Source organism: Aethalodelphis obliquidens, unplaced genomic scaffold, assembly GCF_003676395.1.
Source record: "Aethalodelphis obliquidens isolate GAN/ISIS:26980383/991018 unplaced genomic scaffold, ASM367639v1 scaffold86, whole genome shotgun sequence".
Lineage (NCBI taxonomy): Eukaryota > Metazoa > Chordata > Mammalia > Artiodactyla > Delphinidae > Aethalodelphis > Aethalodelphis obliquidens.
In genome coordinates, this window is record NW_020838030.1 from 4,438,561 (window position 1) to 4,454,187 (window position 15,627).

At 50.7% G+C, this 15,627-nt stretch overlaps 1 protein-coding gene across 13 annotated transcripts in view; it reads left to right on the forward strand.

Annotated features, from left to right (window-relative positions):
- Window positions 1–15,627, forward strand: part of ATP2B2 (ATPase plasma membrane Ca2+ transporting 2) — a 158,967-nt gene that overhangs the window by 115,327 nt on the left and 28,013 nt on the right. For all 13 annotated transcript variants that reach the window (XM_027093841.1, XM_027093839.1, XM_027093837.1 and 10 more), the window contains 3 exons: window positions 1,632–1,874; window positions 12,593–12,834; window positions 13,783–14,017. In XM_027093841.1, the coding sequence (XP_026949642.1) occupies window positions 1,632–1,874; window positions 12,593–12,834; window positions 13,783–14,017 (720 nt within the window). The remainder of the gene's footprint in view (window positions 1–1,631; window positions 1,875–12,592; window positions 12,835–13,782; window positions 14,018–15,627) is intronic.

The window sequence follows — 15,627 nt, forward strand, 5'->3', positions numbered from 1 at the left end:
GGTATTTTACATTTCTCTTTTCATAATAAGTCTTCAAAACTGGATGTGTAATTTACACTTACAGCACATTTCACATCAGACCAGCCCTGTTTCCAGTACTTAATAGCCTCACGTAGCAACCATATCGGGAGGCTCAGGCCTATACATTCTTAAGCCCCAGAGACGAACCCTCTTCACAGAGGACAGATGGGCAGAGTCCTGATGGAATGATCCAGGCTGTGAGGTTAAACAGAGCTGGGTTCAAATGCCAGCTTTAACCCTCAGTAGGTGTGTCATCCTGGTCAAGCTGCTTTGCCTTGGCTTCTTTGGTTGCCAGAATGGAGTACAAGAGTCCATGAAGGTTTCATAGGATCCTCGTGACGTCAGATGAGAAAATAAGGGCGGAAGAACTTTACAAACTGTGAAGTGTGTTGCAAACTCAAATCGCTGCTGAATGCATCCATTCAACATACATCCATTCCACATACATTTATTGTTACTATTATCACAGGTTATGATAAGAGACACTGCAAGAGCACATAATTCTACCAATACTCATTTTTTAGTAACATGACCTACTATAAAATTATTCTAATTGCACTCCTTTTTTACCCTTGGTATAAAGAGTTAGAATGAGGGCAAGAATAAAGGAAATCAGATTCCTAGGCACAGACTAGAACAACATCTGACTCAGCCTTTAGCTAAATGCACCTTTTCACGTCCGTCCTTGCCAGATAGGGTCACTGTGTCATAAGGGCCTGCGGTAAGAGCGGTGGTTCCTTGAGAATCACTTTATGTGCGTTATTTGCTTGAGAACCTGGAAGAAGCTAGGAGTGTGATGCTGGGAAGAGAGAAAGGACAGTGACTATAAGAAAATTAATAATATGTCGAGTAGGAGTTCATTTTTGTCATAAATTTTAAAAGAAAGGATATTGATATGTAAGATGTATCCGTGCTAGGTGGTAGGATTATGGCTGATTTACTTTCTTTGTTGTGTATCTATATTTAAAAGAAATTTGTGATTTTTATTACACAAGTTATAATATGTATTTATTGTAGAAAAATAGAAGCTATAGATTTTTAAAAGAAGGCAATAACAATCCTATAACTCTACCACCCAGAAATAATGACACTAATATTTTGTTTATTTCCAGATAGTGTCCTATGTCTATTAACATATGTATAACTTAAATTTATTCAGTTTGGGTGAAACCAAAGTGACAGTGAAAACCAAGCACCAGGGAAAGATGGTACCTTTGAAAAAACTCATAACCAAATAAGGAATTTATTTCTGTTAGGGTGTAAGAGGAAACTATTTGAAGTAATCAGAAAGGACCCAATCTTCATTTATCATCCTTTTCCCTATTTTTTCCATAAAGAATACAGATTACTTCTGTAATCCAAATTAATAAAGTCAACTAATCAACTCTTTTAAATGCCTCAAATAATTTAAAAGAAACGAAAAAGAGAGAGAGAGAAAGGGCTGCACACAGAAAAGGAGTCCAGATGACAGGGGCTGTAGCCAGCAAGATCCTTCGCACATGTGTGAAGCAAAGGGGCAGCTCTGCCTCATTTCCTGCGCGTTTACACCGTGACCCTGCCTCCCAGCTCCCTCTCCTCACTGTTGCCATCTCACCTGCCCCTTCCCCCAGAAAATGATGAAGGACAACAACCTGGTCCGCCACCTGGACGCCTGTGAGACCATGGGCAATGCCACGGCCATCTGCTCGGACAAGACGGGCACACTCACCACCAATCGCATGACGGTGGTGCAGGTTTACGTGGGCGACGTCCATTACAAGGAGGTCCCCGACCCCAGCTCCATCAACGCCAAAACCATGGAGCTGCTGGTCAACGCCATTGCCATCAACAGCGCCTACACCACCAAGATTCTGGTAAGTGGTGCAGCCTCCACCAGAGGGAGGAGCGTCCGGGGGCGATACAGAAGTACTGGGCAGGCTAAGCAGTGTGATGCATAATTCTAAACCCTACTGATGGGTTTTGGGTGGTCAGATAGTAAGCAGCCTGTTTCTCTTTGACTTAGCTGTGCTGTTCGCATGACACAAAAAAGAAGATTGTTGTTAATTGTGTTTTTTAGACCCTGTCATTGCCCTCCCTACCAAAAAAATAGTCTTTTTATTAGTTAGCTTCTGCTGTATAACTACTCCAAAATGTAGTGGCTGAAAACCAGGCTGTGTATCTAGCTCTCATTTCTGTGAGTCAGGAGTTCAGGCTGGGCTCAACTGGGGGACCATGTCCTCGTGTGTCTGAGGTGGATCACATCCACAACTCTGCTGATCTTGGCAGGACTCTAGGCTGATCTGGGATGACCTCGGCTGGGACGGTTCGTCTCTGCTCTGTGTGGTCCCCCTCCTCCAGCAGGCTAATCTGGGCTCTTCACGTTGTCATTTTGCCGCATCCTGTTGGCCAACACAAGTCGAGAGGCCTGTCCAGATTCAAGCAGCAGGGAAATAGACTCCATCTCTAATGGGAGGAACTTCAAAGTCACATTGTAAAGGGTGTGGATTCAGAGAGGGTACTAATTGTGGCCATTTACACAATCTACCACTGGCGACGACATTGTTGTCAGTAATAGTAGTGGTAGTACTCGTTTTGTTAAGAAAAACTCTCATATTCCTGTCTCAGTTCAGCTGCCTGGACGCATCATGCTAGAATCCCTGATTGGGTTAGAAGCATAGGTTGCCTTTTGGTGATTAACCAGTATTCGAATGAAGAGAAATACAAACTTGTCCATCCAGAGCCCATTTCTACAGTGTGAGCATCTGGGTGAGCAGCTGAGCTTTCCTGCTTACCCCGCCAACGTGCCCTAGCCCTGACCTCTCCTTCGGCTCCTGAGCCGGCCTGAACCTTCAGGATCAGGCTGGGTGGCGGGAGTGCCAGAAGCTTTATCAAGTCTGGGAGAAGAGCACGAGTCAGCGGCAAAGGGCCAAAGGCTGGTGGGGGGTACGGGACACTGGGGCTGCAAGGACTGCACCCGCCCCTGTGGTTGAGCAGGTACTCCTGCATCAGCCCTGAGCTGCAGGCTGGGGAGGCAGCACTGACAGAAGGAGAAAGTAGGTCGGGAGAAAGCGTGCAGATGGATGATAGAGGATGCTGGGGGCGGCAGGAGCGCGGGGCGGGGGAATGCCAGAAAAGACGGCGTTTTTGTCTTCTCCCCACCCCACCCCATCCCCTACCTCCCAGCCCCGATTTGGGAATCAAGGGAGGTTGACGATGCTTTATTCTGTTCCCCAGGCCTTCCTAAAATAACTGAGATGCTGTTAATGATCTCGTCCCGCAGAGAGGGGAGTGGGGCAATTCCCAGAATAGGCTTCTGGTGATGGGGGTGGCTGTGTGGGCAGAGCCCTGCAAGATGGGCTTGAATTGAGATGTATATTATGCAATTACAGTCGAAAAGGAGTTCTCGGATCTGCCAGGAGGGCTGCGAAACATCTTTGCAGCGATAAGGCTCAATTAGGCAGCTTCACAGCACCGGTGGCACAGCTCAAATTCATTTCCAGATGTCGGTGACTGAGGCTGTATCCAGGTGGCTTAAAGGACAGGGGTCCGTCAGCCCGCCTTGGGGAAAAGTGTGTCTGCCAAGCCTGGAAAGAGCTCAAGGACCTGGGAACCGGGACCCTCGGTTTGTAAACAGGCCAAGTCACTTACCTCTCGGGCACCAGTGTCCCCTTCTGTGCCTTGAACCCTGGCATCCTAGAACCCTTGTGCCTTTCTTTCTGGGGCTTCCCTGAAAGAACCCTGGCCACACGGTTCTCTTTGCTGGGCGCTGATGGCCGTCAATGTGGAAGGGACAGCAGAGGCCCCTGGTATGTCTGGGTGGTAGTTAAAGCTCACACTCTGGAGCCAGACGGCCTGGGTTCAAATCCCTCACTAGCTGTGTGACTGTAAACAAGTTACTTAACCTCTCTGTGCCTCAGTTTCCTGGGGGAGATGATAGGATTACTGTGAGGATGAAATGAGTTAGTAAGTGGAAAGTGCTTAGCACAAGGCCTGGCACATATTCAGCGCTCAGGGTGATTAGCATGGTTGTTCGTCAGCAGTAAAATCATCCCTTGGTAACCAGGCAGAGGTTAATCAATAAACGAATAGACAGCAGAGGCATCAGGGCTACAGAGGGAAAGGGTCTTGCCCAAAGTTACACAACCAATTAGTGGCAAAGCCAACTTATAGATACCCTAAAGCCAGCTGTTGAGTAGGGTGTCCAGATTCGGTTCTTGGTCCTTGAAACCAATCCTGCAGCATCTTTAGTATTGGTTGGTCTCAGGAAGGAAGGCGTGGAGTCTAGAGGGTCCGATTCACAGCCAGGGCTGTCAGCCATATTGGGAGAAGGGGCTCCCAGGGACTGCCCTTCTAGGCCTAGAGGAATTTTGAGAAGAGTCACAGGCTGCTCAGTTGAGGGTGGAAGTCCAGCCACCCTCCAGACCAGTCTGGGAAATCTAGACTGCAAAACATCCTTACCATGCAAGAGGAGTCGGGCAGGAGAGGCACGCAATGTCCCCACGCTACCCATAAGCTTTGGTTGGGAAATGAGCTTGGCCTGGGAAACAGACCATGGGCAAGGCTGTATTTCCCCCTGCACGAGGGTGCCGATTCTTCTGTGTCTTCTTGCAGTCTGATGCAGGCTGTGTGCTCTTCGAGAGGGAGAGACACAGCTGAGTTATCTCTGCTCCCCCCCAGCATAGGCTCTTGGGAAGTACTGGTTGGGCGGGTGAGGTCAGTGAATTGACTGGTGAATAAATTTATAGATATGTATCAGTGAGATGAAGACTAGGTAGGGAGAGGGTTGGATGGGTGGGTGGGGCATGGATGGAGAGATGGGTGGGGCATGGATGGAGAGATGGGTGGGTAGGTGGATGGATGGATGGATGGATGGATGAGTAAATGGAAGAGTAGACAGACGGATGAATATGTGGGTGGTGGATGGATGAATATGAATTGATAAGAGGCTCAGGACAGGGCTACCTCTATGTTCTACTTTCCTATTCTTGTGACAGCAAGAAGTAGTAGTTGGCCTTGGTCCCAGTCCCACGGCTAATACCAGTGCTCTCTTGGTACCTCCAGCATGCCGAGCGAATCTATTCTGAAACTGCCCTCAACTCTCTAGTCTGCATTGATCCGGAGACTTCCAAATTAGCTAGTGCCTGTTGTTCTAAAAGATTTTTTTTTAAACTAGATGAGTATTTGCAGGGGTAGGTTGTGTAGGTATAATCTACATGGATCCGCGGACCTTAAGGACCACCTGGTCCAGCCCCCTTGCTTTACTCTGAGGCCCAGAAATGGGAGAGAGGACTTGGGCCAAGTCACCCTGTGGGTTAGTGGAGTTAGAATCCAGACGTCCTGACACCCAGTCCAGTAAGCAGAGGTTAGGAGCTTTGGCTCTGAAGTCTGACAGACCAAGATTCAAACTTCAGCTGCAGCACTTACCACCCATGTGACCCTGAGCAAGTTAACTAACCTCTTCAAGCCTCTGTTTTCCAATCTGTAAAATGAGTATACAATGAATCATAATCACTAATATTCACTTAGCCAGACTTATTGCTGAGTGCTTAACCCATGTTGCCTTGTATGAGGACCCCATGAAGTAGGTGACATCACATCTCCAATTCATAGATAAGGACACTGTTGCTGGGAGAAGTTAAAGAACATGCCCAGAGCCCCAGAGCAGATGAGAGGCTGAGCCAGGGTTCACATCCAGGTCTGTCCAGTCCAGAGCCTGCACAGCTCACCACCACTCCTTCTCCAAGTCCTCTGGCTGCACCTTTGCCTTGAGGCAGTTCCAGGGCTGCTCTGAGATCAGATGAGAAGGTGTATGTGTGGCTGTCAGCACAGTGCTGGACACGTAGCAAGCGCTCAGACCGCTCCAGTTGTTACTCTTATCACTTCTATTATTATTTCTGAGCCTTACCCTCTGTAGTTTGCTTTGCCAGCCACTGTCTAGTTTGACCCTCCACATCCCTTCCAGGTAATCAAGGCAAATAGGACAATTCCCGTCTTGCAGCTAAGAAAACAGAGCTGCAGAAATATCGAGTAACCTGCCCAGGGCTGCTCCTGACACCAAGTGACAGAGCTGAGTCCCGAGAACTCTGGAGGAGTTTACCCAGCGGGCGAGGGAGCAAGGTCATTCCAGGCAGGGCCACAGCCTGCCAAAGCCCAGAGACCTCTCAGGAGATGTGGTGGTCTGTGGCCTGGACCTTTCCCAGGGCCACGGGTATGAGAGGCGAGGCTGAGAAGGCTGAGGGGGAGGTGGGTGGCAGCAGATAAGCCCTTAGTAGGCTTTCCCATCACAGTGCCCAGAACCAGCCAGGCACGGGTGGAGGGTGGTGTGAGAGCCAAGGCTGCCAGCGGGAAGGCCAGAAAAAGTGACCCAGGACGCGACTCTCAGAGGGCCAGCCTCAGCCCCATGCCCCATCCCTTCTGCGGATGGCAGAACTTTCTTCTTTCCACTCCTATTTCTAATCATTAGGAATGAAACTTGCCCTCTGAGGGAAGCTACATGAATCATCTTGTAGTCAGAAATTGCTTCCTCAGCTCAGAAATCCTGGCACACCCTCAGATTTGCCTTGTCGCTTCCGACTCTTTGAACGTCAAGACTTTTGCTAGCTTCTTCTTCTTGTAGCCCTGCTGCTTCTTGAGCTGCAGCTGAGCTTTCAAATGGAAATAGCTCCTCCTCAGACTTTAGAGGCACGGAGCTTTCTTGGGGAAACATTCTCCTTTTCCACCCACGTTTATTCTGTGTGCTGAAACCACCCAAGCGGACTTTCAGTTTATATTTTATGAGACCTCTTTTAACGTAGGTTGACACTACAGTTAACATTTGAATTATTAAAATGAAGATGGGCACTTGTGGAGCCGAATTGTTGGAAGTTTATGGCGTATGTTCTGGAAACATGAGCTACTGAAAGAAAAACAAATCTCCTTGGAGTTCCTGAAGTGGTTCTGGAAGAAGGAGCAGGGAGGATCTGCCTGGAAGGATGGTTTTCCTGAATAAATGAGCCACACTTCACCTCGTTAGAAACTCCAGGTCTTCAGTCTACCCCGTTCCCAAACTGAGGTGGCTTCATCCACAGACAGCCCCCAGGACCCCCAAAGGCAGGAAGGATCTGCTCGATTGTATTTCACACAAATCTTAGACCTAGAGCTCCTGAGAGGAGGGGAGAGTGGGGAGGTGACTCTGGGAAGCAGTCAGCCCTTGAACTCAGACGGCTCCAAACCCAGGGTGCAACTAAATATTCCAATGAACCTCGAACCCCCTGAGTCAAGCCAGCTCTGCGAGGGGCTCTGGCCAAGGCAGGGGCTCCAGAGGGCACAGAAGCCCCTGGAAGTGGCTTAGCAGGGCCTTAAGATGGGGAGGTGGGGCGGCCCTTCGTTCTGGTCTGTGAAGCGACAGGGGCCTTTGTGTTGGATTCAGCAGCTGTTTTGGTTCTGTTTGGTTTTGTTTGTTTGTTTGTTTTTGCAAACACCATCCCTAGGAGAACAGTTTAAAGCACATAACCCTGAATGGGGAATTCTGATTTTTACCAGCACTGTTAATCCCTATATCCCACCTTCTCACCCTGTGCACGTGACACAAAACACACAGCCCACACACACTATACCACACACACACGCGCACACACAGCACATACACTCACCACACAATACTCTACACGCAAATCACACAGGTATATGCACAAATATACACACGCACGCCACATGCACATACCACACACTGCACTACACACAGCACACACACACCACATGCACACACATGCACAGTGCATGGGCAAGCTCGGGAAGGTCCCCAGGAAACCTGCTCTCCAGCGTGTGTCTCCCCAGGGCGTTTCAGCCTGTCCCAGCTGTTCGGGACACACACCCCGCCCTAAGCCTTTGCAGTCTCTGGGGAAAGTCCACGATTCTGCCCCCTGCTGCTCCTCGAGGCCCAGCACCTGAGAGGCTCCTGGGGAGGCAGACCCTCAGATGACAATTCCGGAGGCCAAAATTCTGACAAAATCCCATCCCCCCTGGCCTCCCATCAGCAGCTCTCCACACCCACAGACACCAAATTATTCATTTATTCATTCAACGCACATTCATTAATTACCCCAAGTGGGAAGTAGAGATAAGCAAGACAGCCCTCCCCCGCACCCCCGACCATGGGCTCTAAACCAATCACCCACCAGTTACCTCGTTAAACAACCATCTCAAATGTTAGTGAAGAGAGGCAGGGCGTGTGCTGTGTGGGCTCAGAGCTGAGAACAGCTGGGGTCAAATCCTAGCTCGGCCACGTACTAGCTGTGTGACCTGGTTTCTCCAGGCCTCCCTGTGCACATGGGAATAATAACAGCCCGACCCCTGGGGAGCCATGAGGATGCAACCGAGGACGCACGTGCAGAGCTTGGTAAAGAGCTAGCGAGGTCACTGCCGCAGCTGCTGAGGCTGCCTGGTGGTCCATCTGGGCATCGGGGAGGCTCGTCTGCCGGTGCCTGTCCTCAAGGGGGGAAGGGGAGGGGGCTAGGCCACCAGAGACAGCCAGCAAGCAGAAAGTCATTTTCTCATGCGCTCTCACAATCAGCATCCTACGGCATTTGCTGCGATTTACCGAGCAGTGGTTGCCGCGTTTGGGGGCACAGGGAGGACGGGGTGTTGAGGATGTTTTAATATTGTAGTAAAATACACATAACGTAAAATTTATCATCTTAGCCGTTTTAGTGTACAGTTCAGTGTCATCAAGTACATTCACATGTACAACCATCAGCACCACCCATCTCCAGAACGGTTCATCTTCCCCAAGTGCAGCTCTGTCCCCATTAGACACTAACTCCTCCCCCCTCCCCCAGCCCCTGGCGCCCACCCTTCTACTTTCTGTGTCTATAAATTTGACTACTCAAGGGACCTCGTGTAAGTGGAATCACACAGTATCCGTCCTGTTTTGTCTGGCTTATTTCACTTAGCATAATGTCCTCAAGGTTCATCCATGTTGTAACATGGGTCAGAATTTCCTTCCTTTTTAAGGCTGAATAATATTCCACTGTATGTGTAGATCACGTTTTGCTTATCTCTTCATCTGTCAGTGGACACTTGGGTTGCGTCCACCTTTTTGCTACTGTGAATAATCCTGCTGTGAACACGGGTGTACAAATATCTTCTCAAGTCTCTTGCTTTCAATTCTTTTGGGTATATACCCAGAAGTAAAAATTGCTGGATCATGTGATAATTCTATGTGCAGTTTTTTGAGGAACCTCCACACTGGTTTCCACAGTAGCTGCACCATCTTACATTCCCACCAACAGTGCACAAGGGTTCCAATTTCTCCACATCCTCGCCAGCACTTGTTTTCTGTTTTGTTTTGGGTAATGGGCATCCTCATGAGTGTGAGGCAGTACCTGCTATGTTTCTTTTCATCTCATTTTTGCAGATGTTATTTATAACTTGTCACTCTTCAAGTCATCATTCCTTGGTCTTAGCTCTAGTGACCCCCAAGCATCCCAGAACAGGAGCATGAATTGTCCTCTCAAAGTTACACCCATAGCTGCACCCAGCACTCCCAAAGGGCTTAGTGCCCATACAGGGAAATGTGCTGGATACGGTGTGGTGCTAGGAATCAGGGGAATTGGGGGGAGCCCCAGGCCTGCCCCCCTGCAGGTCTGTGATGAGGAGCAAATCACTTCCCCCCCCGGGCCTGCTTCCTGCCCCTCAAAACCAACGCCTTACCTCCCTTACAGAATTAGAGCCCTGGAGAGCAAGCCTCATGGAAAGTCTACAGCAATAGTAAAACCTCTGGGTTTGTCAAGATTAAAAAAAGCCAAAAGAGAAAAGGGACGAGTCCCTACTTCTTAATAATGCACGTAGGCGACTTTAGAGCTCAAGTTCATGGTAACAAATTGAATTATGGAGGAGGCAGCTCTGCCATTTGCAACCATAGATTGTTTGAAATCCTTTTAGGGGAAAATTAAAATATCTCACAGAGGGTAATAAAATGCTGCCTGTTTCACAGGCATAACTGCTTAGCTCTCTTGGGCAAATAAGTAATTAGGCATTTTTATTTCAGTCCTCCGTGTCATCATCTTCTTTCATTAGTGGAGGGGGAAAAAACTGTTTTGGAAGATACATAAAACCCTGGAAATCACCAGAAGGTTAATTATAAAATTGTAAAAAAAAATGATAAGTAAATAAATATATAAATTTTAAAAACACAACATAACTGCATACTGCAGAGACTAAGGGGCGTACTTTGAATTTCTTTTCCCAAACATCAGAAAGGGGAAACAGTCAGATTCCTCTGCTTCCAGATCAAATCCCACCGAAGAGCTTCGGTGTGGGGAGGCTTCCAAGGCCCATGATGCCTGGACATAGTTGAACATGGCATGGAGCAGGGAGGGTGTTCTAAGGCTTGACCCGTGGCCCCCAGACGCCCTCTGAGGGACCGGCAGCTCTGCCTTGTTCTACCATCCTTCACCGCCATCCACCATCCACTTGAAGGAGTGGGTTGACTTTTCTCTCAGCTAGAAATCATCTGCTAGAGCCTCTCCATTTTACAGATGGGGAAACTGAGGACAAGAGCTTAGGGTCTAAGGGTATGTACGCCTAGGTCAATGCCCATGACCCGACAGGGCTCGGGTCTGCTCCTAACTGTGGATGGGGCAGTTGGCCAGGGACATATCCTATTGCCATCCTGCCCCCCTCACAGCCAGTCCATGCAGCTTCTTCTAGACTCCGTCTTCTTCTTGCCTGCTGCTCTTTGGAACAACACGAAGGGTTCCTGTGCAAGGCTGGCCTGAGACCCACAAAGGGCCCCTCATGGCGGGGTCGGGGGACACAGAATGCTCATGGGTATTATTCCTCTTCAGTATCTCTCTGGTCTTTGGGTTTATCCATGGTGGCTTTTACCACTCCCAAAGCCAGCTCCACCTGAGTCACTGCACGTTAATTTTATACCAGTGGTCTGAGTGTGTGTACGCACGTGTGGCGGCTGCCCACGGGAGGTGAGTTTACCTGCCTTATGAACTTCCCTCAGCCGCCTGCCAGTCCCACCATTAGCGCCCACGTGGAGGCGTCTCGTTCTCACCTATTCGCCTGTGCCTCCCGCACCCCAGACTGGCCTGCGTTGAGCGATCCAGCAAACAATGAGCAAATGCCTACTGTGTGCCGGGCTCTGTGCTGCCCTGAGAACCCAGGGGGGAAAGAATACAGCAACTCCTACTCGGGGTGACAAACCCACAAAGCAATTCTCAAAGACAAGGAAATATCTGTGCTGGTCCTTAAAGGGCAAGGAGGAGTTTGCCTGGCAGGGAAGGAGGAAGCAGGGGTGAAGGCACAGAGGCATGAAACAGCTTGTGTTCGGGCAGCCGCACGAAGAAGTGAGAGGCGCTGGGGAGATGTGGTCGGTGGTTTGACTGAGGCTCAGGGCAGGGGCTGTGGTGTCCAGTTAAAAAGAAACGAACTAACGCTGTGAATGGGGATGACTCTCAAAAATTGAACGTTCCATGAGTGAAGCAAGCTACGGAAGAATATGTACAGCCTCCTTACATGACGTTTTCAACATGCAAAACAGTGCTGCACATATGTACGTTAGGTCAAACTACATGAAATTGCCAATGGCTGGCCATTGTGACGTACCAAAATAGCAGTTGCATTTGGTTCAACCTCAACTGAAGTCACAAGGGACATTGCATCCAGAGCACAGAATACTACCCAGTCATGCAAAGGAACGCGCTCCTGACACACGCGACAGCTTGTCTGCATTGCCAGGGGATTGTGCTGAGTGAAAAGAAGCCCGTCTCCGAAGGTTACATACTGTATGATTCCATTTATATAACATGCTCAAAATGACAGAATCATGGGGCTGGAGAACAGCTTAGTGGTTGCCAGGGGCAGGGACGGGGAAGAGAGGGAGGTGACTGCAGTCACATAAGGGTGGCACAGGGAGTGCTGTGATAAACTGTTGTGTGTCTTGATGACGGTTGTCACAGGAATCTACATGGGATGCCATTGCTCAGAACTAAACACACACACACACACACACACACACACACACAGGAGTACACTAAAACTGGTGAAATCTGAATCCAGCGGGTTAGATTGTATCAGTGTCAGCATCTTGGTTGTGACATTGTGCTGCAGCCATACAGGAAGTGAGCACTGGGGGAAACGGGATGAAGGATGTATGACATCTCTCTGTGTTATTTTTTATTGCCTGTGAAACTAGCACTATCTCGAAATAAAAAGTTAAAACACACAGGGCAAGGATTAATGCCAAATTTAAGTTAGAGTTTCTTTCTGGGACAAGGGGTGCGTTGTGCAGATGCGGAGGGGTATATAGGGGGGTTCAACTTTATCTGTTAGGCTTTACTTCTTAAAAAAGAAAAATCTGAAGCAAACATGGCCTAGAACTAAGGTTCTCCAGAACTGGAGGGTCTGGGCACAAATATTTTTATCATTCGGTCACAGGTTTATGTTTGACATAGTTCATAATTTTTAAACAGCTGATCTTGCTTAATTCCCTTCAAACAGAGCCCGGATTGGGTCTGGGACGCAGAAGCCTAAGGTGGGGGGGAGGGATGGCCCCACCCACAGGCAAGCGGCAGCCCGGTGAGCACCCCGCCTCTCCCCGCAGCCCCCGGAGAAGGAGGGCGCCCTGCCCAAGCAGGTGGGCAACAAAACAGAGTGCGGCCTGCTGGGCTTCGTGCTGGACCTGAAGCAGGACTACGAGTCTGTGCGCAGCCAGATGCCGGAGGAGAAGCTGTACAAGGTCTACACCTTCAACTCCGTGCGCAAGTCCATGAGCACCGTAATCAAGCTGCCCGACGAGAGCTTCCGCATGTACAGCAAGGGCGCTTCGGAGATCGTGCTCAAGAAGTAAGCGGTGCGGGAGCGGGGGGCGGGGCGCAGGCACAGGCCGCGGGGAGGGGCCGGGGGCGCCCAGGGTCACGGGAAGGGCCGTGCCCAACGTCCCCGCAGCAAGACCGCCTGCACGTGCCCTCCCCCAGGGCTTTGCTACTGTTTCCTCTTAAAGGTTTCTGCAGGGAGTCCTCCCTCTTCTCCTCCCTAAGTCACTGGCTCATCAGGAAGTTCTTCCCATTATCCCTGTCAGAGCCCCCTCACGTCACTTCCCTGAGCGTAGAGTTGGTAGACGGCGTGACTTTTCACTGTGAGCAGGTGTCCTCTGACTCCAGGTGCCAGAAGTAAGCCTGGAGAACTAAGCAAGTCAGCCCCCCTCTCTGGGCCCCAGTTTACCCATTTGTACCTTGAGGGGGACTCAACCCTGGTCACACATAGAATCGCCCCAGGGAGCTTTTAAAAAAAAAAAACACTGATTCCTGGACTCGCCCCCAACAAACTGAATTGGAACCTCTGGCGTGGGGCCCACAGTGTGGTGGGGGGGGGTGTTTATTCAGTGCTTTCCCAAGCCATCCTGATGCGCAGGCAGGGTCAGGAACCACTAGCGGAGGTTTCATGCCCTCTGAAAACCATTTTCGCTGTGGAACTATTTTTTTCAGATGAAATCTTGTGAAGATGAAACAGAGCAAAGTAGATCTGCTCTTGCTGAAATGGCCTGGGGCAGATATTACAACAAGGCCGCCTGATTTCTTTTTGGCTGGTCCTGATTTCATCCCTGCCTGGGGCCCAGGGGCCAGGACCACCCCTGAAGCATTATGGGAGATGGTCTGGATGAGCCCTGGATGACCAACCACGGCCAGTGGGACGTCCGTCACTGGGGAGGTGGGGGTGAGCTCCGAGCCCGTCGGAGGGAGGGTCTTTGGGCCCTTGGCTGGACCTTACCCGGCCCCCTCCCACCTCCCCCAGGTGCTGCAAAATCCTCAACGGGGCGGGTGAGCCCCGGGTCTTCCGGCCCCGCGACCGGGACGAGATGGTGAAGAAGGTGATTGAGCCCATGGCCTGCGACGGGCTCCGCACCATCTGCGTGGCTTACCGCGACTTACCCGGCAGCCCCGAGCCCGACTGGGACAACGAGAATGACATCCTCAACGACCTCACCTGTATCTGCGTGGTGGGCATCGAGGACCCCGTGCGGCCCGAGGCAGGTGCCCCGCCGTGGAGCTTGGGGAAGGGGGTGAAGCTGGGCGTCCAGCCTGCTGGGTGACCTGGAGTACGTCGCCTCACCCCTCTAAGCCTCAGTTTCCCTGCAAGGCCCACGGGGTCTTCTCTGTACCTACTCCTAAACATTCAGACTCTTAAGGGTAGCGTAGCCACACTTACCTGCTTACCATCAGACATGGGGTGCAACCCACAGCCTGCCAGCCGGCGTTGCTCTACCGTGAAGGCTGCCCTGCCCTAGAAGCCTCAGAGGAGCCAGGATCTCCTGTCCAAACCCATAGGCCCAGATTCAAGGGTCCCTGCAAAGGAGACACCCAATAACAAAGGTTACCACACTCAAGAAGACCCCAAATGTGGGCCTCCCCATCAGCATTTAGAGTTCTCCCCATCCAGACCAAGTTTACCGGTTAGTTTTCCCTAGTGATGCAGCGGGCAGTCTGCCTCTATCAGGTTTCCAGGGGAGCAGAGCTGGAAAGTTAACCAAAGGTCAAATTCTCAAGCAGAAGGGAAGGGGCGGGTGACAGCACCCCCTCCCCATAAAGATCGAGAAAAGTGATGTAATATGTGCACCTACTGGGGTGCTCAGATGACAGTGGGTCTTCAGTCTCCTTTAGCTGACTCTGCATCTGGGGGGAAAGCCAAGAATTCAGCGCCGGGAATTTGCAGCGTTGGGGAAGGATGGGACGTGCGTGGTCGGTCGAGCTGCCCAGGCTGGGAAGAGGGTGTGGGAAGAGGAGAGAGCTGCCTCGAGTCTCCGAAATGCTGCTGTGGGCAGAGCGAGCTCGCTCACCCTGGGAGCCCGGGAGGCAAGGCACAGGAGGGGCTGGCCTCCTCTTCCTCGAGGACTAATGCTGCTGGGCCCAGACTGGCCTTGGCAGTGGGATTTGGTGATGCTGCCCCTTGGGACTGTTTCTGACCAGAATTCTTGGCCCCCTTAATCAATAGAAATTGATAGGAGGCCATACAAGAAATTCAGGCAAGGCTTTATTGGGACTCCTGCTGCAGCAGGGGGGAGTGAGAACAAGTAACAGGTTCCTTTGCTCTTGGCTCCTTCTGTGGGGTGACGGTAGGGGTGTGTCCAGGGGTCGGGCCGAAGGGGGGGCTTAGGTGGTCTGCCCACCCCTTTGGTGGTGCTGTGTGCAGGGGGCGTGCCCATTACCCTGCTTTTGCTCCCGACTCTTGGGAAGTGGCAGTTGGGTTCTTTTGGTCTTTTTTGTATCTTGTTGTCTATAATTTGCCCCAACTGGGCATGCACGCGGTTATTTTTGGTCGCTTATAGTTTCTTTGTATGTCGTTGCTCAAGGAGACGTCTGTCCAGGTGCAAGCACTGCAGCAAACGGTCCCAGGTCCCAGCCTGTCTCAGGGCCGCCTTCCTCCACCAAGGGCAACTTCAGTGTCCCCCGCTTACCCTGACACCATCCTCTGGGGCCTCTGGCTGTTCCCTGCTCCTCCTGGAGCCTCCATGTCCCCTTCTTTCAAGTGAAAGGGAGCAGGCAAGATGCCCTCCAAGCTCCTGGCCCCGCTGTTTTAAGACTCTGCATTCCAAAGACTAAGTGAAACTTGAAGGTCACAGACGTGGACTTTCACATTTAG